Here is a 24,405-nt window from a genome sequence, read left to right on the forward strand (position 1 = left end):
GCCATCTTCTTCTATCTGATTCATGATGTCTGTACTGAGAGATGTCAGCTGGTGATGAAGGGTGTCATAACTAATACTCTGATGCAATCTGTTACTCAAAGTGATCAATGACTTGCTTCGTGTCTGGTTATACAGATGATAGGCAGTTGCAATACTCAATGGGGTGGGTATACTGAATGTATGTTGAAGTACCTGCTGGGATAGAATGAGTATCTTCTCCTTCATCAGATCGTCTACTTCGACTCGCTTTGAGTTATCTCCTGGCTTCACTATCTTGTCATACAATAGCATCGAAGTGAAGTTGAACAATGAATCAGGAACAAGCTTGTCCGCTGCATCAAAGGATATTTCAGTTGACTGTTCACTTTGCTTGTCATGCTTGCATTGTTTGCAGTCTGCTCGAATGATTTTTGCAGCTCGCTGTAGAGTTTGATAATTTTCATCTATTTTAAAGTCTGCTTGAAGTTTCTGAAGCTTGTGAAGGGCATCGCCCAATGGCAGTGATGAAGAACAAATGAATCCTGATCCACTACTTTGTCCAATAATCGAGATGCGCTTGCCATAGTGTTGTACAAGTTTCAACTTCAGCGAGGTGGATCTGTATGAGTTTGCACTTTGGACCTCAAGTTCTTTTAGAATATTTCTATAGCGATCAGGGAGTGACTTTATAAAAAATCCTTGTGATCCTATAAAGAGCACGTCATCAATCTGCTCAACAAGACGAGTGAATGCAACATCATACAAGTTTGTTTTGAACTGTTCAGCAGTTGGCGTCCGTGTGGCTCTAAAAGCATTCATGCAGGACAGATGATATGATATGTCATTTGCGATCATATCGTGTCCTTGGCCAATCAGGCGCCAAAGTATGTCATCTCTTTGGAGATCTTTTGCCTTTTGTATTATAGCTTTTTGGCTCTTTTCGGTAGAAACTTTACAGTTGGGTCCCTTTGCTTCATCCAATGTTTGTTACATATCACGCAGGCACGTTTTGCATCAAACAATGGTGTATCTGTTCTTGTGCGCGATGTGGGTTGCAATTCAGCTGTAGACAAAGAAGTACTGCAAGTCGAATTATTTGAGTGTTTCGTGTTCTCACCTAGACGTTTTTTCTCAGCTAGTTTGAAACTTTTTTCATTGGTATACCAGTTCCGACATTTTTCATGCCACTTGGGACCATATACATCCAACCATGACTGTTCATGTGTCTGCATATCGGGCTGCAATCTTTTTGAAACATCGTCTTCCCTAGCTTCCATAGCTTGGCGAAGCCGTTCTGTGGCAGATACATTATGGATTGTTCGTGATGTTGTACTTTGGCAGATAATACATTTGGCGTAGTCTGTGGAGGTGTCTGTGCGCTTTTTCTTCACCACGTCCTGTGTTAGTGATACAGCACCGTCCATCACACGCTTTGTCGTAAGGCTGGCCATCGCTCTTCAGTCATCTGGAAGAAGAAAAAGGTAATATCAATGTTTTTTTTCTGGAACATAGATACACACATATCTGTTGCTCATTAATCATGATAATTATTATCCTTAAACTTAAACATATTTTATCTTAATTAATGTACAGGGTGTCTAAAGAAAAAGAGTACGAAAAATAAGGTGCTATCGGTGTTTCGTACCCTTTTTTCGTACACCCAAGTAAGTAAGTAAGTTACAAACAAGTAATTAAGTAAGTAAGTAAGTAAGTAGTAACATACCTTAAGTATACAAGCAATGTCATATGGTAGCCTCATATGCTGAAACTAAAATATGCTTACGACAAATACAGTCAACATAATGAAGTTAAGGATGCTCAAATGACTACTTCTTCTGCTGAAATTCGAATGTTGTTATTACTGTTATTAATTTAAGTGATTTTGTATGTGTTGTACCTGAAAACATAAAAGAAAGTATGAGTGTAAGTATATGGCTTATTTAACTCGAGAAAGTCTGAAAATTAAAGGATTTTGTGGTATTTTGAGATTTTACTTTCACACATTTTAGCATGGAAGTTTCGTATCTCAATAAATATGTATTAGAGTGAAAATCTAATGATGGCAATGGCTTCTGTATGTCAATAAACCTAGAAATAGACACCCTATTCATGATTCTATGACAATTAGTCGCAAAGATATGAACATTTCTAAATTTTCGGATTTCGGTGGTGGCCATCTTTGATTTTGTCAATTTTCCAGCTTCCAGCAACTTTTTGGCAAGGTTGTGCACCTGGATGTTGATTCTACATATCTATAGACTTGAATGGCAATGCACAACCTTTTACAGCAGGCAATGTCACCTTTACACCCCTGCCCCCTCTGGTAGGCTGAACAGTTTACGTTTTCTATCCCACTGATAGGACGGATCTGGATTCGGACCTGAACCAAAATATAAACGGCTTGTTATTGTCATTTAACCAACCCACCCACCGAGTTTCGTCCTAATCCGTCCACAACTTTTTGAAATATCATGCCATACATCGTTTTGGCCCTGTCACTCAATGATGAAGAATCACTAAAAAAAATTCTCTGATTCGGATCCGGATTCCAACCTTCACCAAAATTGAATCAGTTCTTCCTTGTGTAGCCTGTGGGACCAATCATTAGTCGCCGTCAGAGATAATTATATTGGTTCCGCCCCTTTTGGCTTTATAAGCTACCTTTGCAGGCATATCGGGAGACTACTATTGCTTGGGTCCTCTGCGATAGTACTTCCTACTTCGAGTACTTACCTGACAGGAGTAATACCTTGTCAGTGGACTCACTCCTATGGAGGAGTGGTCCTCCTGTATGAACCATGCATTGTGGCCCTTCGGGGTCAGGATGCATGTGTTTGATTGACCATGTGCTTCAGCCTTGGGGTTGAGGTGCATGTGTAATGTTATCGGGAGAGCCTTGGTAGACGCTGTGCCTTGGCCGTGGGGTCAAGGTGCACGTCCAAGGCTGTTCAAATGTTTGATTTTTTACCTTTTTTATAAATAAAAAAAAAAGGCCTTAGTGCTGGCCTCATAAGCACAGGAGTAATACCTTGTCAGTGCTCACTCCTATGGAGGAGGGGTCCAATTGTATGACGATGCATTGTGGCCCTTTGGAGTCAGGATGCATGTGTTTGAATGACCATGTGCTTCATCCCTTGGGTTGAAGTGCATGTGTATGCTAATGGGACAGCCTTGAGAGACGGTGTGCCTTGGCCGTGGGGTCAAGGTGCACGTCCAAGGCTGTTCAAATGTTTGGTTTTTTAAACCTTTTTTCATCGTAAAAAGGCAGGCCTTAGTGCTGGCCTCATAAGCACTTCCTGGTTGCCGCGGCTAGGGTGCTGTGCTTGGTTGCATCGGCTCAAGAAGTGTATTTCCGAGTTTTGGTACTCTCCAGTGAATTCCTGGCTGTCCAGTGGGTGTGTGCATGTAACCGGCAGACGAAGGTAGGCTTGCATCGAGTATGCGACGCCATTTTGTTCTTTTTATGTATGAATGGAATACGGACGCTGTTGTTAAATGGTAACCGCATTATGTGTTCACTGTCACGGCAGAGGTAGGGTGGAGTGTTTCCACCGTGTTCTGGGTAACCCCTGGTCGCTTGTGAAAAGGGTGTGATCTTGTTTTATGTCGTGTAAACAATTGGCGTTTTGTGTATCGTTGATTTGTATATTTATATTGGTGGGTAGTTGGGTTAAGTTAAACCCTTTTGGGGATGCTTTTAAGTATGAGAAAGGTAATTTTATGTTTTCTTCACAGATATTTGTTCAGTGCTGTCAGCTGCTGTTCTTTTGATAGGTTTTATTACTTGGCTGCTATTCGTCATTTGGGAAATTCTCAAGTTTAATAAAGTGGTGTATTGTGCTCTCCTACCAAATTTTGAAATAAATTATATTAATTAGAAATCTCTGTGTTCAGTTCATTGAACACTTACCTTTGGGGAATTGCTTTTGAATTACTTACTTAGGGTCTCCTACCCCATATGGGGGAGTGGTGTAGTCTGTAGACACACTACCAGGAGCCCTGGACTCCCCTGGGTGTCACACTTGTCACACACACAACCTGTCCACCAAGTTTCGTCCGAATCCGTCCCCAACTCTGAGATATTATGCTATATAAAGTTTCTCTATAATCTCTCAATGGTGACGAATCACCAAAACAAATTCTAGTATCCGGATCTGAAGGAAAATGGAATCATTTCGTCCTCATCACATACCCAATTCCTCTCCATCAAATTTTGTCTGAATCCGTCCATAACTTTGAGATATCCTGCACACAGACAGACAAACAAACAGGCGTGAAAACGTAACCTCCATCCACTTTCAAAGGGCAAAGAGGTAAGAAGCCATCACTCTGGCGTGTTTGCTTTTGTAGGAGAGCAAGAGGGATCGATCGATAGAGATAGAGATAGAGATAGAGATAGAGATAGAGATAGAGATAGAGATAGAGAGAGAGAGAGAGAGAAAGAGAGAGAGAGAGAGAGAGAGAAAGAGAGAGAGACAGAGCACGAGCGAGTGAGAGAGAGAGAGAGAGAGAGAGCGAGTAAGAGCGAGAGAGCGAGAGAGCGAGAGAGAGATAGATTTCATTCCTTTTTATTGAATGAAAAACCTTTTCCACCAATGCAGACAGGCAAAAAATAATAATTCACAGTTCATGAAATAATTTCTGCAAACACAGACAGTTAGAAAAAAAATAATCATGGTTACAAATAAATACAGACAGCAAATAAAAATTGATATTTACAGTCATAAAAAATATAATTTTGAAACATTTCACATTAAACCAAAATCAGAAAGCAATACTATATTGTTACGGACACGACTTATTAAGATGTTATGCTGGGCCGAGCGGAATGGCCGCCGTGTTCGCACAAGTTACCCGATTACACTCGAACGTTGGCTGAATCGCGCTATGCTAAATCAATGAAGGAAAGGACACAACGGCTGGGTTAAATGACACGACACCAGGGGTACAGTTCTCAAGACCTCCGGAGGAGGATATAATATTTGTTATGCAGAACGTTTAGATTACACGGCACAAGAGGTACAGCACAGAAAGGTGGGCACTTAAACACGGTCTTATCTTAGCCCCGACAGACCACAGACAAACGGGACAAGACTGACCCACACAGGGATTGATGGCAAGGAAGGGCAGAATCGATGGCTCAAGGTGCACCTTGGCTCAGGGGCAGAATCGACCCGGTCCGGTCCAAAGATGCGGGTAGGTATCGTCGCGCTGGAGGTGGCGTCCGTTCTTCTTCGTAGCTGGGGCGCATCTGACGTCACCTCCGTCTTCCTGCGCATATCCAGCGGGGAGTCACACGCCCTCGGCTCGTTAGCTCCGCCCCAGATGGAATCGGTCCGCCGCTTCTTATTGGGTGCGGGGGGTTACCGGGCTCCGCCCTTGACGAGGAGCTGACAGTGAGCCCCTTCGTGGTAACCCCGTCGGAGCACATGGTCAATGGCGGCTAACCAAGCCGGAGTGAGGACGCGCACTCCCCGCGCCGCTGTTGTTGTTTTGGTGTTGTTGTTTCATGAGGAAGAGATGCGGGGAGGTATTGGGAGGTCATAAACTTACTACTGGTGCCATACAATCACATTCTGGTGCAACGAAGAGTCAGAATTAATGGAAACGAGTCCTTAACTGACATAGACTAAGAATAACTAGCAAGATGTCCTATAGTTGTCTACGTGAGATGCGGTGAACCTGGGCACGACATTTAATGGGGGAAAAAGGGGAAGGTCGGGGCTACAGAGTGTTGTTTACAGACAATGGGACTAGGGAATGGGGGATTGGGGATAGTTGGGGAGTATTGGGGAAATAGGGGAATATTTACAAGCGGATATGGATGGAGGCCAAATCCCATATCCGCAACAATATTTACAAGTTTACTGTAAAGATTCCATCAGTTAAACTGCACAAGGCGTGAAAACGCCACCATCGTACACACCATCGTTTCTGGAAGTCCCCACAGTTATCAAAAGACAATTCTAGGTACAGCCGAGACGACACCAAGGACCTAAAAATGACGACAGCGTCATCCACTGGAACAACACTGTGCCGGATTTTCCTCTTCCTGAACACATATAAAGCAAGTTTTGCCTCAGAAATTAAAAAGTTGGCTAAAAAACATTCATGCCTACATCTGGGTTTAATACTCAAACCAAATATAAAAACACTGTGTAAAAACCAACCCCAACCCTTGAATGACATGCGATAAAACAGTAAAAAGTGGTGTCAATCTTGGGCATCCAACAAAGGCATGAAAAAAGTTCCTGGGCATCACAAAAGGGCATTTTTCAAGGACATATGGACACATTCGGTGTATTAAAACATTTTAGAGTAAAATGTAATGTGCCAGTCGGCACTGCAAGTCTCCGGAGCGCTTCGCGGCGGGTACTTGGTACATACAGTCACGTGAAAAAGTAAGTACACCCCATGTAAAGTTTTGACTTTTTCAACATATTTCAACATACAGCTATTTGATCTTCATTTCAACAATATTGATAGACAAAGCTGATATAATATAAAAATATCATGAAACATTTACATTTTGTAGTCCATTGTATAATTTAAATAAACATAAATGCTAATTTTGCATGTGTAAAAAGTAAGTACACCCTTGGCTCTAATAGGTGGTATTGCCCCCTTTGGCAGAAACAACCTCAAGTAGGCGTTTCTTATAACTGTCTACCAGTCTCTGACATCGACTGGGAGAAATATTTGCCCACTCCTCCATGCAGAATTCTTTCAGCTGTGCAATGTTTGAGGGGTTTCTTGCATGCACAGCTCGTTTCAAATCCCCCCACAAAATATCGATGGGATTTAGATCCGGGCTTTGACTTGGCCATTCCAGAACCCTCCATTTCTTTCTTTTCAACCATTCCTTAGTGGATTTACTGGTATGTTTAGGGTCATTGTCATGTTGCAAGGTCCATCTTCGGTTGAGCTTCAACTTTCCGACAGATGGCCTGACATTATCCTCAAGCACTCTCTGGTACAATGAAGAATTAATAGTGGATGATATGATGGTGAGCTGCCCAGGCCCTGATGCAGCAAAGCTGCCCCCAAACCATAATATTTCCACCACCATGCTTTACAGTTGGTATCAGGTTCTTGTGGTCAAATGCTGTCTTTGGTTTTCACCAAACATGTCTTTTGGTACTGTGGCCAAATCTCTACCTTTGACTCATCTGTCCAGAGCACATTGTTCCAGAAGTGCTGGTCTTTGCCTCGGTGTTCATTGGCAATCTTTAGTCTTGCCCTGATGTTCTTTCTGGACATCAAAGGTTTCCTCCTGGCACACCTCTCATGTAGATCAAATTTGTGCAGCCTCTTTCTAATGGTAGACTCGTGCACTTTGACATCAACAGTGGCAAGAGCTACCTGTAGGTCCCGTGATGACATTCTGGGGTTCTTCAAGACTTATTTCAGCATCTTGCGGTCTTCCCTCGGGCTGAACTTGCTGGGGCGGCCCGGCCTGAACAAGTTGGCAGTTGTTTGGAATCTTCTCCACTTGTAGATGATCTTCCGGACAGTCGAATGATTGATTTCAAATTGTTTGGAGATCTTTTTAAATCCCTTCCCAGACTCGAAGGCATCTATAACCGTAACTCGTGGCATCAATAACCGTAACTCGTAACATCTATAACCGTAACATCTATAACTCGTAACATCTATAACCTTCTTTCTGAAGGCCTCAGAGAGCTCTTTTGATATCGGCATGGTGATGCCGCACACTTCAACAACAAAGAGTAAGCCAAACTAAATGTCTGAGGTTTAAATAAGTCAGGTTCCTCCAAGATCCTCTCTAACGATGTTCTAATCATTTGCACCTGAGCTGGTGCACCTGATTCTAATTTTAGGTATTTGAAGTAGTGATAAATGTAGGGGTGTACTTACTTTTTCCACATGCGAAATTTGCATTTATGTTTATTTAAATTATACAATGGATTACAAAATGTAAATGTTTCATGATATTTGTTATATTAGATCACCTTTATGTATCAATATTGTTGAAATGAAGATCAAATAGCTGTATGTTGAAATATGTTGAAAAAGTCAAAACTTTACATGGGGTGTACTTACTTTTTCCACATGCGAAATTTGCATTCATGTTTATTTAAATTATACAATGGACTACAAAATGTAAATGTTTCATGATATTTGTTATATTATATCACCTTTATCTATCAATATTGTTGAAATGAAGATCAAATAGCTGTATGTTGAAATATGTTGAAAAAGTCAAAACTTTACATGGGGTGTACTTACTTTTTCCACATGCGAAATTTGCATTCATGTTTATTTAAATTATACAATGGACTACAAAATGTAAATGTTTCATGATATTTGTTATATTATATCACCTTTATCTCTCAATATTGTTGAAATGAAGATCAAATAGCTGTATGTTGAAATATGTTGAAAAAGTCAAAACTTTACATGGGGTGTACTTACTTTTTCACGTGACTGTAGCAAGACAGTTGATCGAAGTGGAACGTGTAGTCTGGAGCATTCTACTCCAATGCGCTTGTGGTTCTGCGGGTCTATCAGGAACAAGGGTTTTCACACATATACAATAGACAGAAGGTTTTCCCATCAAATGAAAAGAGGTGAAACCTTGAAAATGAAGCAAAAGCTCTGGAAAGGGATGCTGGGTCAAGAGAGGGCGAGCTTCCACCTGTGGAGCCCATTTTAGCCTGGTTTGCTTGAGAAAGCGCAGAATCACAGAAAAAATCCTCCCAATGACCCGAATGGACCTAACTCCAGTGGCCATAGCGACGTCAGCAGCTGTTTTCCACTTGTAAGGGAGGAGGGGTTCTAAAATCCTTAACCTTGGTGCATCCAGCATCAATAAACTTTTGTATAAAGGTACGATCACTGCAGACCCCTTCAAAAATGGGGTTTAAAAAGAATGGCTCGTTTAAAAACATTTCAAGAGAGTAGTTACAGTTATCACGGCGCATGGTAACCGCCTGCCATGCCTCCAGCACACTCCTGTAGAACAGGGGGACTGATGCAATATCAATTTTCTTGGTGTCAATGAGGAACAGTTCCTGATCGTAGCCGAGTTTCCCTGTCTGCCGAAGCAGGCAGTGAGCCAATGCCTTCCACGAGACGTCCATATACAGCAGTCGACGAAGCGACAGGAGGCGAAAAGCCACCACTTTGCTGGTAATGGCGATCAGGCCCTGTCTTCCTTCAGCAACAGGTAGGTTTAACACACCAGGTTTGAGCCAGTGCTTTCCCCCCCAAAAGAAGTCAATAAAAATAGATTGTAGTTTTTAAAGAATAAAAACCGGGGGCTGCAGTGCCATAAAAACGTGCCAAAGCATTGATGCTGCGAGGTTATTTATAACGAGGGTTCGGCCCTGAGTTGACGGAGGAAGCCCTTCCATTTTAGCAGCCGCCTCTCAGTTTTATTTATTAGATTTTATCAGTTTTATTTATTATTCCCAGTTTTTCAAAATAAAGTTTTCAGTACCAAGAAAGACGCCTAGATAAAGAACTCCATTCCATGCCCATTCGAGTTGCTCAGGTAGAGTCGGAGGAGTGGCGCCATTTTGCAGACCAAGATAGAGAGCTCTGCTCTTTTTCCAATTCAAAGGTAGTGGTTGTAGGATCGGGGCTCTCAAACCCCAATAAATTTGGACACTTAGTGCAGATTTCAGAAAGCCTTCCAGGGGTTGGAGAGATTTAAATCGAATTCACAACATAGAGGATACCAATTGATTGAACAACAACATGCTAGATACATTCGCCACCAAAGGTGGATGCAGGTTAGGTTTTCACCCCTGTCTGTCTGTCTGCAAGATAACTTAAAAGAGTTATGGACGGATTTGTGTGCCAAGGATGAAATGATTGCATTTTGGTGAAGATCTGGATCCAGATCCGAATACTTGAATTATCTTTGTGTCATTCTTCACTATCGAGAGATCGGGCCAAAAACGATATTAGCATGACATCTCAAAAAATTATGGATGGATTAGGACGAAACGTGGTAGGCAGGCTGGGTGTGCGACAAGGATGATATGATTCCATTTTGGTGATGATCCGGGTCCAAGATTTAAATTTTTTTTAGTGATTCTTCATTATTGAGAGATAGGGACAAAAACTATACATTGTACTGTATTTCAAAACGTTGTGGGTGCATTATGACAAAACCTGGTGGATGAGTTGGTTAGGTGACGAGAACAAGCCGATTAGTTTTTTTGGTTCAGGTCAGGATCCAGATCCGGCCTGTCAGTGGGATACAAAACGTAAACTGTTCAGCCTGGCAGAGCTATACGCTCCAACGAATGCCATTCCAGTTAAAATATACAATCACTCATGGATACACAATAAAATTCGCTCTGCTTGAAAAAAAGCCATCACCACCATGGATACCAACAAAAAGAAATGGCTTGTAAACTTTACAGGCACTCGTCAAGCTCAAACAATTACCAAACCCTCCTTTCAGACTTATACAACACAACAGCATCCCACAGAACTCTGCACTACCTCCCTCACTCTTCAATCTACTCCTCCATGACATTCCGACCCCTCAAGCAAACTCACTACTTCTATCCTATGGAGATGTTCTTACAATTGCCTCACAACATTCCATTTTTTTGTCCGGGTGACCAAACACCATTCAGCAATACCTCTACAGTTTCCAAAACGGATTCACACTTAACCACATGACTGTACATCTCCACCCGAATATTTTGGAAATGTTCTCACCCCACACAAACATGCATCCCCGTTTCAATTAACAACCTTTTCTCAACAGACATTAAACTTTACTGAGCATCACCTTGGATACCCATGACTTTTACAAAACACAGCTCAACTCACTGCCAAGGCTATCCATAAAATCAACACACGAAAACCACTGCTGAATACAACCTTTGGAGAACACAAACACTTTTTAACAACCTACAAACAGTTCAACCAAACTACAATCAATTATACGTGCCCTAAATAGGCCGCCATTCCTTCAGACCACAATATACAAAAATTTAAAAAAAGAAAGAAAGCAAAACAAAGCTCTGGGGATAGCAACCAGTTGTACAACATAGCCCACTTACACGCTGAAATAAAAAGTACAGTTGTGGCCGAAAATATTGGCACCCTTGCACTTTCTTCAAATAAAGCACCATTTCTTGCAAAAAGTTGTTGAATTAAAAAAGTCTATTGGTATCCACATAAGTATTTCTTTGGATTGCAGTGGAACAAAACAAAAAAGCTGAAAAAATTACGAAACTTAGCTGATTCCACACAGAAATCCTAAAATAGGCCAGACAATATTATCGGCACCTTTTAGAAGTTGTTAGAAATAATTAGATTTCAAGCAGGTGATTCTCTTTTACTTTGGAATTGAACTCACCTGTGGCGAGTTATACGTGCCTGCAATATAAAAAAATCACTCAATCAACCAGTTTGAATAGGGAAAAGGACTCATTCTGTCGTTTTGTGTCACTGTGTGTACGCAATGTCGCAATGAGCATGGAGAAAAGAAAGAAAACCAGAGAATTGTCTGAGGAGGTCAGACACAAGATTGTAGCCAAGCATGGACAATCTCAAGGGTACAAGTCCATCTCCAGAGACCTTGATGTTCCTGTGTCCACCGTACGCAATGTTATCAGGAAGTTTAAGGCCCATGGCACTGCAGCCAACCTCCCTGGACGTGGCCGCAAGAGAAAACTTGATCGAAGATTGCAGCGGAGGATTGTTCTAATGGTGGAGAAAGCCCCTCGATCAACTGCCAAACAGATTCAAGCTGACCTTCAGACACAACGTATGACAGTTTCAACCTGCACCATCCGTCACCAACTCAATGAAAGGGACCCAGGAGGACCCCACTGCTGTGAGAGAGACATAAGAAAGTCCAACTGGAGTTTGCCAAAACACACCTGAGCAAGACAAACTCCTTCTGGGAGAATGTCTTGTGGACAGATGAGACCAAATTAGAGCTTTTTTGTAAAGCACATCATATCTATGTTTATAAAAAACAAAATGAAGCCTTCAAAGAAAAGAACACTTTTCCTACAGTCAAACATGGAGTATTTGATGTTTTTGATGATGTTTGTTTGATGTTCAGTGATGTTTTGGGGTCGCTGTGCTGCCTCTGGCAATGGGTGCCTTGAATGTGTGCATGGCATCATGAAATCAGGAGATTACCAAGGCATTTTGGGGCATAATGATCAACCCTGTGTCAGAAAGCTGAGTCTCCATCAAAGGTCATGGGTCTTGCAGCAGGCCAAAACGCTGGACTGTTCTGAAGTGGCCAGCAATGAGTCCAGATCTAAATCCCATTGAACACATGTGGGGAGATCTGAAAGCAGCAGTTGGGAAGAAGGCACCCTTCAAATCTTCAAGAACTGGAGCAGTTTGCACAGGAAGAGTGGGTCATACTGCCAGTTGCTCTCTCTCATGCACAGATTTATCCCATCTCGTCTTCAGTTGTCATGCCCCTCCTCCCGTCCATGGTACACAGAATCTTGTGGCGAGGCTGTTGCCCAGAAACAACTTGCCTTAGTCTCCTGGAAAGCAAATCCAACGGATGGAAATCTCATTTCCTTTCACAAAGCCCGAAACAAGTGTGTGTCCACCCTCAGGAGAGCCAGGAAACAATATCTCTCCGTTCTCAAGACCGAACTCTCTTATCTGTCTCCCTCTTCCAAATCCTGGTGGCATCTGGTCAAATCTGTTTCTGGTGTTTGTTCCCCCTCCATCCCCTCCCTTACCTCAAATGGCTACACAGCCGACACCGCACGTGAAAAAGCTGAATGCCTCAACTCTGTGTTTGCCTCTAAATCTTGTGTCCCAAACCCATCCCTCTCTGTACCCACCGTACCCAGCTGCTCCTGGACTCTGTGTCCTTTCCTCCTGACAAGGTGGAAAAGTTTCTGTCAACCCTCGACTCTGATTATGCAACTGGACCTGACGGCATCAGCCCACGGGTCCTAAAATCCTGTTCTTATGCTCTGTCACTCCCTCTCTCTGTTCTCTTCACCCTCTCTTTTGCTCAAAGTCAACTGCCATCTGCTTGGAAATCAGCCAACATCACTGCTTTACACAAAAAGGTGCAAAAACAGATCCTAGTAACTACAGACCAATCAGCCTTCTCCCAATTTATCAGCAAAGTCATGGAATCCATCATTGCTTCGGATATGAAATCTTTCCTCTTCTCCAATGGCTTGATCTCTGATCATCAATTTGGTTTCAGACCTGGTCACTCTACTCTGGACATGCTGCTTCTGCTGTCTCATCAATGGATGGAGGTCCTCAATGCCAAACAGGAAATTAGAGCTGTCTCCGTCGATATATCACGTGCCTTCGATACGGTCTGGCACCTCGCTCTGCTCACCAAACCCTCCTCCTTTGGTATCCATGGAAATCTCCATGCATGGCTGGCGGACTTCCTCTCTAGTCGTAGTCAACGTGTGGCCCTGAATGGGTTTCTCTCATCTCCTCTTCCTGTTCAGGCTGGAGTTCCCCAAGACAGTGTTCTGGGCCCTGTGCTTTTTCTGGTCTTCATCAAATGATCTCTCCGACTCTCTTGAAAATCCTATCTCTTTGCTGATGACTCCACTCTCTGCCGCTCCATTCCTCATCCCACAGATCGGCAGTCTGCAGCCTCCTCACTCTCTGCAGACCTGGACAAAATCACTGACTGGGCAAACAAGTGGAACATGTCTTTCAATCCTGACAAATCTCACACTCTTACGATGTCTCTCCGAAAAGACCGACTGGACAACCCTCCCATCCACTTTCTGAATAATCCTCTCCAAGAAGTTCTGTCACTCAAGCTTTTGGGTCTCACTATCTGCCATGATCTTTCCTGGGAAAACCACATTTCAAATCTGGCCTCCAAAGCCAGTTGCCGACTGGGCATCCTCCGTCGTGCGAAGTCCTTCCTTGGCACACCTGAGCTCCTCACCACATACAAGGTTTTCATCCGCAGCTCAATGGAATACTGCTCTCCCCTCTGGGCTGGTGCTCCTGCCTCACACCTAGCTTGTCTTCACGCCGTTGAAACCAAAGCGTTCAGAATCATTGGAATCTCCCGTGATGAAGCTACCTCCGAGGGCCTTTCACTTACTCACCGCAGGCAGGTTGGTGGTCTTTCTGTCTTTTACCGACTCCTCTCCGGCCTTGCTCCTCCAGCTCTCTCTGGGCTGTCCCCCAAATATTCCTAAAGGTCACACAAGATCTGCCTGCAACCCTCTTCTGGTTAAACTGCCAAAATCAAGACTCTCTGCTCACCTTCACTCCTCTTTTCTCCCGCCTCTGGAACAAACTCCCCCACTCCCTTCAATCCCACTCCCCCCTCCAGGTCTTTAAAACAGATGTTCACCACCATCTCTTATCTTTCCCCATCCAAAACCTTGATCTGTTGTACCCCCGCTAATTTCACCCCAAATCCTCTTTTTTGAAATACCAACTTCTTTCCTGGAAGTCCTTGGTGTCCTTGTGTTTATACTTCTCCCACCCCCAACCCCCCTTCCCACGCCACCTCCCCCCAAGCCCTCTCCTTCCCACACATTCCCTATGTCCCTCACAAATGTTGTTTATGTGCCTTCCCTTCTCTCCCCATCTTGTCTACCGCTCCCCTTTTTATACACTTTGTTTGTTTGTCTGTTTGTTTGTCTGTTTGTGTGATAAATGTTAGCTCTTTCACGAGCCTCGATTATGTATACAAAAAAAAAAAAAAAAGAGGTGGAGGAAGCTCATTCATGGCTATGGGAAGTGTTTGACTGCAGTTATTTTGTCCAAAGTCTGTGCTACCAAATATTAATTCTTGGGTGTCAATAATTTTGTCAATGCCATTTATTTTTATTTCCTGATTTAAAAGGATATATTAAGTTCTGAATCAAAAAACAAAGGTTTTGTAATATTAACAGTGAAATAAAGAATTGTGGAGATGAAATACTTTTGTCAATTTGAACATACGTTTTCGAGAAAATTGTGAGTTATTTGAAAAAAAGTACAAGGGTACCAATATTTTTGGCCACGACTGTGGTTCCCTTTGTAACCCACCTAAATATGAAAGGTACTCAATTCATTACCTCTGCAACTCAACATCTCTCACCCATGCCACTCCATCCTCCACCCTAACAACATGTGGAATGTACAACTGCCAACCACTATTCTCATATCCTTAATGTTGTTGCAGGGATGTGAAAGGGGCTAAATGGGGAAAAACGTGCTATAGTTATTGTTATTAAATGTTCAACACAAGGTGTATATTTGTGTACAAGGATCACACCGTGTTGAGGTACGTCTAAACAGAATTAATAATCACCCTTCAATCCTGTCGTGTCAAACACCCCCACCATTCCTCCCAAACGAATCCTTCAAATCGTTCCCTCTGTAATCTGTCTGTGTGCATTATAGAGTTAATAATTAATTAGGTTCACTGCAGCAGCAAGTTACCCTTCCCCCGCCCCCTCATCCTTCATGGAGGATGGAAAGAGCGACCATAAAATGCTTCAAGCTTCAGGAATCATTGGAATCATTCAAGTGTATCATTGGAATCTCCCACGATGAAGCGAACTCCGAGGGCTACACTCAATCACCGCAGGCAGGTTGGTGGTCTTTCTGTCTTCTACAGACTCCTTCCCATCCAAAGTTTTCCATGCCTTCACATCTTCCAGGGTGGAAATTATTTCGTACTTGTAAATATTAGGTGTAAATAAAGTAATGTCTTTTTCAAAGAGGAATACACAGCTTAAAACAAACGACATTACTTTCCGCTACACCTAATACAAGGCAATTCACCAAATCTGGATATCAAATGGTTGGAAGGTTAGTTTTGCTTCTAGACCTTTCTGCATTCTACAATTCATGCGGGTCTGTGTTGCTCACAACCGACATTGTAATATTGCTCCTGAGATAGCCGCTCTGGTGCGTTCTGGCAGCACGACACCCCTGCTACAACTCCAAATTACCCCATTCCCAAATTATTGATTTCCCCCCCACCCCTCTCTTCCTTTGCTCCTTTTCTGTTTCCTCCTCACTTAGCCCTTCCTCTTCTTTCTGTGTTTCATTCATCTTGTGTGCAGCTTGTTCATCCCCATGTGTCCTTTTCACCCTCCCCTTGATTTCACTCTCACTTCTACTCTGCTGTTGGTGTTTCCCCCTTTCCATTTTGTTCACTTCCATGAGCATTGAGTATTGATAAACAAAAACAAAAAAAAAATTGAGAAGGTTCCAAAGCAAGATCAAAATATGTACAACCATCAACTTTATTATTATAAAAAAAACAAAAAAAAAAACAGGCAGGCAGCAGATTTAAGGCCGAATTGATAACACAGACTTCAACACCTCCTGCACACACAACATTTAAAAGAACAATTGACATCAAAAGAGAATGACAGGTTCAAATTAAAATGTCTGCAAAAGTTACAATCAGAACTTTGAGAAATGATGTACCGTGCTTCTGTAGATTGAGATGTGTAATCTATTTACAAACAAGCGTGCTTCCAATTTTTCATTTTACCACCATCTTAAAGGACATTTGGGTGCTGTAGGATCATGTTTAAGCAATAATCTACTGAAAGATATGACACTGATCGGCAGCAAGTGTTTATAAAGAAAAACAAGAAATAAAATACACACTTGGTGTCAACCTGAAAAAAATTAACAACTTCACTGAAATATCAATGAACTGAAGTTGGGAACGCATACAAGTCAGGACAAACTTATTTCTTGTGCCTCTTGGTTGACTTGCTACAGAGAAGAGAGCTTGATGGACAGATGTTTTGGTTGAGACAGTGTGCACAGCATGGTGCCACAGGCAAGCATGTCTGTTGGCCAAACCCAACCAGCAACCAGTTAACATCACACCACAACTCCCTGCAAGGAAAGAGACAGAATGAGAATGAACCAAAGGCGATCGTTGAAAACAATGACATCAAACCCACGTATGACCTCACCATCTTATCCTTTGAAAAATGTCTGGGTGACGAGCCTATTTTTAGTCCAGCTGCTCTACAGCCCCTCTAAGATTTTCCGTTACCCCTCAATTAACGTATCTATGAAAATATTCAAATATGCATGTCTCAAGTAGAGATGCTATAAACATGATCTTGGTGTCTAATATAGGAGTTTTGACCATGGGGAAACGATTGTCAGCATCGCTCATGTGATTGGAAGTCATCCAATTAACAGAAATCTAAGATGGCCGCAAAAATTACCACGAAATATGAAGTTTAACACAATTTCGCAGGCTTCCTCAGACACTAACACACACACACACACACACACACACACACACACACACACACACACACACACACACACACACACACACACACACACACACACACACACACACACACACACACACACACACACACACACACACACACACACACACACACGTTCAAAACACACCTGGTCACAAGTGTGACGCACTGACCGGGTCCTCAGTCGAGGTCCTCAGCATCATCCCGTTTCGGCCCTTCAACCTCGATACGGTCAGCTAAGGTGGGCCAGCAGGGGCACATACACATCCACATGCAGCAACTACACCTGGATGCGTACATACCCCCACCCCCAGCAAGTGCGAACGCAGACTACAACATACATAATACTATATATATATATTGTTGTGGATATGAGAATGTTTTTTTTATTTTATTGTTGTGGTAAAATGTTGTTGTAAAAGGTTGTTGTAAAATATCACCCCTCCTCCCTCCGTTTGTGGTTGTATAAAGGTCAAAAGGGCGTTCCCGTAGTTAGTCCATAAAACATACATGCAGGACACGATATATCTTTTTTTTGACAGTTATATCCTTATTATGTGTATTAGTGTAAGGCTGTGTCTTCCATTAATTGAAATACTCCATTGCACCAGTGAAAGAGAATAGATCCCCCTTCCTTCCCATCCCCAAAATCTCCCTTTCCTTCCCATCCCCGAAACCTCCATTTCCATATTACATCCCCTCTCGTCACTGCTGAGCCTCGATTGCCCATATTACCTCCCCTCCAATAACCGCCATTGACCACGAGGCTCGAGTCGGGGAAGAAAGGCGTGTCTCCACCTCGTCATAGAGGGGAGGAGTGAGCCAGCCCCACTCGACCAACCATGAGCCAGGGGTTTGGCTAGAGAGGGCGGAGGAAGAGCGATCAGGGAGGTTCGAAAAGGTTGAGGGGCGGGGGCCTATATAACCCAAGGCAGGGCGTGTCCAAGAAGAGATGCGTTTTTACAGAGGAGAGCAGAAGACAGAAAGGCCAGGAGTTGGTCAGGGATGCACAAGGAGTTGGTCTGAGTTGGTCTGAGTCGGTTGCCTGAGAAGGGTCAGTGGTTGCGTTGGTGAGGAGTCGGTGGTAAAGAGTGAGGGACCAAGAAAGAGAGAGAAAGAGTCCTGAAGCAAGAGAGGAAGTTGTTGAACTGGGTGGGACTAAGCAAGAGAGGAAGTTGTTGGACTGGGTGGGACTAAGGAAGGAGAGAGAACCCGTCACACCAATCCCCCAAGCTCCGCGTTGGCTCCACCAAGCGTTCAGCTCCACCAAGCTCCGCGTTGGCTCCACCAAGCGTTCAGCTCCACCAAGCTCCGCGTTGGCTCCACCAAGCTCCGCGTTGGCTCCACCAAGCGTTCACCTCCAGCCATCCACCTCCTGCCATTCCTGCAATTCCCCGCGTGAGTCAGTGTCTTTTGTTTGTTCTGTCCTGGGAATAAATTAAGTCTGTAGGTAAGCTAATCATTTTCACTGTGTCACCTGCGTCTCATGTGCCTGTAAATAAACGTGACTGCTTTCTTTTTGCTTGTGTGTAAATAGTCAATAAATTCAGTAGTATTTCCAAACCTTTCTTTGCCTTCGTTTTCCTCTTTGCATTCGTCGTTTTTGTCTTTTCCCCTCATTGGGCAGCTACGGTGCGATACGGCCAAAGTTCGGGTGGAATCGGGTAAGTTTGTTAGGTCGCGGTCACCAACCGCTCGGTCTATAACATCAAACCGCGATCAGTAACAATTGGTGTCTGGGATTGGGATTCGGGGCCCGAACCAAATTTTTAAAACATCTAGAAAAAAATTTTTGGTCAAAATTACGAGCTGCCGAAATTTGTTTTTTTAAAGCAAAATCCGAATTTTGAAATCGCGCCATGGCTGTTCAAGGCGACGGGATGCCGGTGGGAGAGATAGACGGGGTAGAATCGACCCAAGACCCCAGGGAAGAAGTGGGAAAAATGGTGGAGGAGAGTAAAGAAGGTGTGGTTGAGGAGGTATCAGGTGCACAAAATGGCGCTCTCGCGCACGTGGTTACAGCGGCACCAAATTTTTCCGCGCCCTTTGTACCAACGGTGGAAGACATGCAATTATTTATGGCTGAAATGGAAGCCCTTTTGAACCGGAACAGTGAGCGATTGGGAAACCAAATTGAAGAAATAACGAACGGAGTGAAGGCCGATATGGAGAGAATGGAGCAGAGGGACAGAGACCGCAGGTTGGGCGAAAGGGTCCCAGGGGTGCACGAGGAGGTAAAGCGGGTCGAAAAGCGCTGGTTGAGCGAAGCGGAGGAAAGCACGGGTACAATGACGGGGGTAGAAATCGCGACACGGGGTTTGGAAAAGCCGGCGACCGATGAGGTAGAGGGTGTTTTATTAAAGCCAACGGTCGTCGAGGTGAACAAAGAAATTATGGGTATAGTTGAAATTGGAGAGACCGGGGACTTAAAGTTAAAAGAGCAACAATCGGAGGAAGGAATGGAAATTGCTCAAAGTCTAAATGCACATCCTGATGATGTACTCGCTAATCCAAATGGAAGTTTGCAGGTTTTGGTGCAGGGAGGAAGAAGAACCCCGAAGGTGAGACGTGCTGTTGTGTATTGTGCGGGGAGATTTTGTAAGAAGATGTTTAGCGACAAAAGAATTTTCACGCGCTTGGGATCGAGGAAGCATCCGGGCGTTGGTGAAGGGTCCCGTGTGAGTGGAAATGGCACGCGTGGGAGGAAAAAGTGTGCGTCGGCGAGTGGGTGTGTTATAAAGTGTGGGAGTGAAACCGAGTGCGAGCGAGAATGCACGTCGGTGTGTACGGGGTGTGACACAGGGAGTGAGAGCAATACGGAGTGCACGCCCATGGTGAGTGTTACGGAGGACGTAACGGAGGAGAGGTGTGGACCGAAGTGTGCGCGAGAGGTGTGGTGTGTAACAGAGAGAGCGTTGGTGGAATGTACGGACGGCGTTGGAACGCCGGGTTTTGTGAGGGTGAAAGGGGTAGCGTATGCTTGTAAGCATGCAAGTAAAGCATCGACGGTAACCAGGTTAGTGGTTAGAGCGACGGATAGCCGATGCGAGCACTCGGTGCGAGGAGCCCTTTGTTGGATGCAGGGCCCGGCGCGGCTCGAAGCTGCGTCGCTTCTCTTCGAAGCGTCGTTGCCGATTCGGGCTTGGCCCCGCCCCGCACGGTCGAGTCCGGGCCTTGTCGGGCGAGGCGACCGGTCCGGTTCGAGGGCGAGTGGGAGGAAGCGGAACGGTGCCCCCTCGTGGGGACGGGGCTCCGACCGGGGGAGATCGAGCCATCGGGCCCGGGACCGCAAGGTGCCGCGCCGAGATGGTGCGTGGAATCTCGGTCCAACCAAACCACCTCCCTTGAACCGAAAGCCGGACGGATTCAACCTGCAGGCGACCAAACCACCCGAATTCATTGCTCGGCTTTGCGAAACCGAGTTTAATGATGTCATGGCGCACCGAGAGGATGTAATAAGTAGACGGACGATGATGGTAGTGATTTGATACGAAATTTATAATAGTGGGTAGAATTGGCAGTAAATGGAAAATTTTTGAATTGGTTGGAATTTGGACGAGCAAAATTGATAGAGGGACCCCCGATGTGGTGGGATGGCAAATCCACCATCCCTCACAGGTGGGGGCAAAAGCGCAATAGTTTAAAGGGACGACTGGGAAGCGCAAGTTTCAGAGGGGAGTAGTTAGGTGAGATGATGCCGTGTGTGTGAAGATGGAACAGGTGTGATTGCACAGGTGTGCAACTGGACAGGTGTGTGGAGCAGTGTATGAGTAGGAGTGATAGTGATGTGTGTTGTGTTGACCAACTGGTCCAGGAAGAGGAGGAGGGTGCAGGTGGCACCAGGTAGGATTGCACAGGTGTGCAACGACAGGTGAATGAAAGACAGGTGTATGGAATAAATGGTATGGAGTATTGGAATGGATGGTCGTGGAGTGAGTATGGTGGAAATTGTGGAGTGGAGTGGATGGTGCGAAGGTGTGAATGGGGGAAGAGTGGACCCCCATCACGGATACCCGGGGCGGGTAGTGCAAGTGTTAGGTAGAGGGTATAGGTAAATTGTGGTTGGATATTGGCATCTGTGGTGCGAGGTGAAAGAATGGTATTTGGATGGGTGCATTAGTGTCGTGGAAATGGCTGGGCGTGTAGCCTGTTAGTGTGTGTAGTTGGTTGGGCGCTCCACCACTGTGAGGATGTCGGCCAGGTGAGGCCGCAGGTGGGCTCTGGGAGCCGGTAGTAGTTGTTGTGGATGGGGCCCGAGGATCCGGAGGACGGACCCGGGTAGCCCAGTGCCAGAGGGCACCATGGGGTGACAGAGCCAGGAGGGGCTGTCCCCATTTAGTTAGGTTAGGGTGAGGAGCTAGGTAAGCTCGGGTGGCAACTGCAGTGGTGGAGGTGTGCAGGTGGGTAGACCTGATGGGAGAGCTACACATCGCGGCCCAGAAATTGTGCGAGGGCACCGGGAGATGAAACGGGGGAGTGAGACCCCAAATTGAGAAGCACCACAGTTTGGTCAATGGGAATTGGTTTTTAGAACCCGTAGTGTAAGTTGGCCAATGGATTGGCAGGGAGAGACCCCGGGTAGTGTAAAATGTGTTAATGTCATTTAGAAAGTAGTTAGGATGAAGTCTCCTCGCACCATCTGCATCCACTCACCTGAGGTGACAGGAACTCCACACCATGCCATGTTTAATTATTTTTACTGTGCAAATGTTTGGAATGTGAGACGCATCATGACGTGGGTGTGACATTGTGTGTAATTCCATCTCTTCCTCCTTATGAGGATTGATGATGAATTGATGATGGCAAATTTTTGAAGTAGAGGGATTGTGGTGACGAATTTGGTATAGGGGAAATATGGGGAAGACGTGACAGTAGTGACGAATTTGTAAATGTGTAGATTTTTGTACATATGGGGTAAGGGTAGGGTAGGTGACAGGGGGGTGACGTACGGTAGGGACGAGCTTTCTCACTTCGCCCTCCGTACGCATTTCGCCTTGCATTGCCTTATTGATGTGTACCCTTGTGACCTTACCCCTCGCTCAATTGTCTTTCCCCTTTTGTCTCCCACATGACCTGTGCGCCGTTGGGCGCCGAGGGGAGCGTGCGTGGGTCGGCCATTGTGCGCCCGAAATTCCCAGAACCAGCTGTCTGCATCGATGCACCACATTATGGACCACATGTCTGTGGCCGAGCACCACTTATGGACCCCATGGGTTGGGGCATGGCCCCTCTGCTGGAACCGGCCATGAGGGCCCGAAATCTTGCTGGCGGACCTTGGCCACAGGGCACCGATGCCCCACAGGTGAACCACACATAGTCGGCCCTGTGGGCCATAAATAAAGCAAATAAAAAGGACACATTGGGCACACTTTATTGAAAATAGGCCGCCAGTAAGCAAAGCAAAAGAATGACAACATCTGGAAGAACAAATAATAATAACCAGCAGAGGGAGCCGAAGAGCAAGAGACCACCTGCAGGGTTAGGGGTTGTTGAATTTATTTTATTGTTGAACATTGATGAACAATGGTGACTGCACCGATTGGTGCTTGGGCTTGTATTGGTGCGTTTTTGGGTGCGTTCATGGTGCGTCGATGCAGAGCAGACTGTCTCCCCCCCCCAGAAAGAACAATCACAGGTCCTGGGTTAGTTTTGTAAATAAAAATAGCGTCATTGTAAATAATGCTTCCCACCGTCAGTGTATAGTTTGAAGACCATTCCGCAATTCGGTTAACTGTGGGCGTAAGTCTGTTAGGCAGGGTGCAATGGAGCAGCGGGACACATTTATTTATGTTTTAAAACTGTCGCACTCAGGGTCAGGTTAAAAGTAGAGGGAACTACACCTACGTGTCACACTAAAGGTAAAAGTTATAGGCCCGGGACGTGCCTAAGGGGAGGAGGGTGCAGTGTTGTGGATATGAGAATGTTTTTTTATTTTATTGTTGTGGTAAAATGTTGTTGTAAAAGGTTGTTGTAAAATATCACCCCTCCTCCCTCCGTTTGTGGTTGTATAAAGGTCAAAAGGGCGTTCCCGTAGTTAGTCCATAAAACATACATGCAGGACACGATATATCTTTTTTTTGACAGTTATATCCTTATTATGTGTATTAGTGTAAGGCTGTGTCTTCCATTAATTGAAATACTCCATTGCACCAGTGAAAGAGAATAGATCCCCCTTCCTTCCCATCCCCAAAATCTCCCTTTCCTTCCCATCCCCGAAACCTCCATTTCCATATTACATCCCCTCTCGTCACTGCTGAGCCTCAATTGCCCATATTACCTCCCCTCCAATAACCGCCATTGACCACGAGGCTCGAGTCGGGGAAGAAAGGCGTGTCTCCACCTCGTCATAGAGGGGAGGAGTGAGCCAGCCCCACTCGACCAACCATGAGCCAGGGGTTTGGCTAGAGAGGGCGGAGGAAGAGCGATCAGGGAGGTTCGAAAAGGTTGAGGGGCGGGGGCCTATATAACCCAAGGCAGGGCGTGTCCAAGAAGAGATGCGTTTTTACAGAGGAGAGCAGAAGACAGAAAGGCCAGGAGTTGGTCAGGGATGCACAAGGAGTTGGTCTGAGTCGGTTGCCTGAGAAGGGTCAGTGGTTGCGTTGGTGAGGAGTCGGTGGTAAAGAGTGAGGGACCAAGAAAGAGAGAGAAAGAGTCCTGAAGCAAGAGAGGAAGTTGTTGAACTGGGTGGGACTAAGCAAGAGAGGAAGTTGTTGGACTGGGTGGGACTAAGGAAGGAGAGAGAACCCGTCACACCAATCCCCCAAGCTCCGCGTTGGCTCCACCAAGCGTTCAGCTCCACCAAGCTCCGCGTTGGCTCCACCAAGCGTTCAGCTCCACCAAGCTCCGCGTTGGCTCCACCAAGCTCCACCAAAGCTCCGCCAAGCTCCGCGTTGGCTCCACCAAGCGTTCACCTCCAGCCATCCACCTCCTGCCATTCCTGCAATTCCCCGCGTGAGTCAGTGTCTTTTGTTTGTTCTGTCCTGGGAATAAATTAAGTCTGTAGGTAAGCTAATCATTTTCACTGTGTCACCTGCGTCTCATGTGCCTGTAAATAAACGTGACTGCTTTCTTTTTGCTTGTGTGTAAATAGTCAATAAATTCAGTAGTATTTCCAAACCTTTCTTTGCCTTCGTTTTCCTCTTTGCATTCGTCGTTTTTGTCTTTTCCCCTCATTGGGCAGCTACGGTGCGATACGGCCAAAGTTCGGGTGAAA

General features: G+C 45.0%; 1 protein-coding gene across 1 annotated transcript in view; it reads right to left on the reverse strand.

The window, feature by feature from the left end:
- Positions 1–16,176: 16,176 nt before the first annotated feature.
- The window catches only part of NTHL1 (nth like DNA glycosylase 1), a 29,563-nt gene continuing 21,334 nt past the window's right edge, over positions 16,177–24,405 (reverse strand). Inside the window, exon 5 of the mRNA XM_068114967.2 lies at positions 16,177–16,800. Within this exon, the coding sequence (XP_067971068.2) occupies positions 16,647–16,800 (154 nt within the window). The 3' untranslated portion in view covers positions 16,177–16,646. The remainder of the gene's footprint in view (positions 16,801–24,405) is intronic.

The sequence above is a fragment of the Myxine glutinosa genome, chromosome 5 (genome assembly GCF_964187855.1).
Source record: "Myxine glutinosa chromosome 5, kmMyxGlut1.1, whole genome shotgun sequence".
Taxonomy (NCBI): Eukaryota; Metazoa; Chordata; class Myxini; order Myxiniformes; family Myxinidae; genus Myxine; species Myxine glutinosa.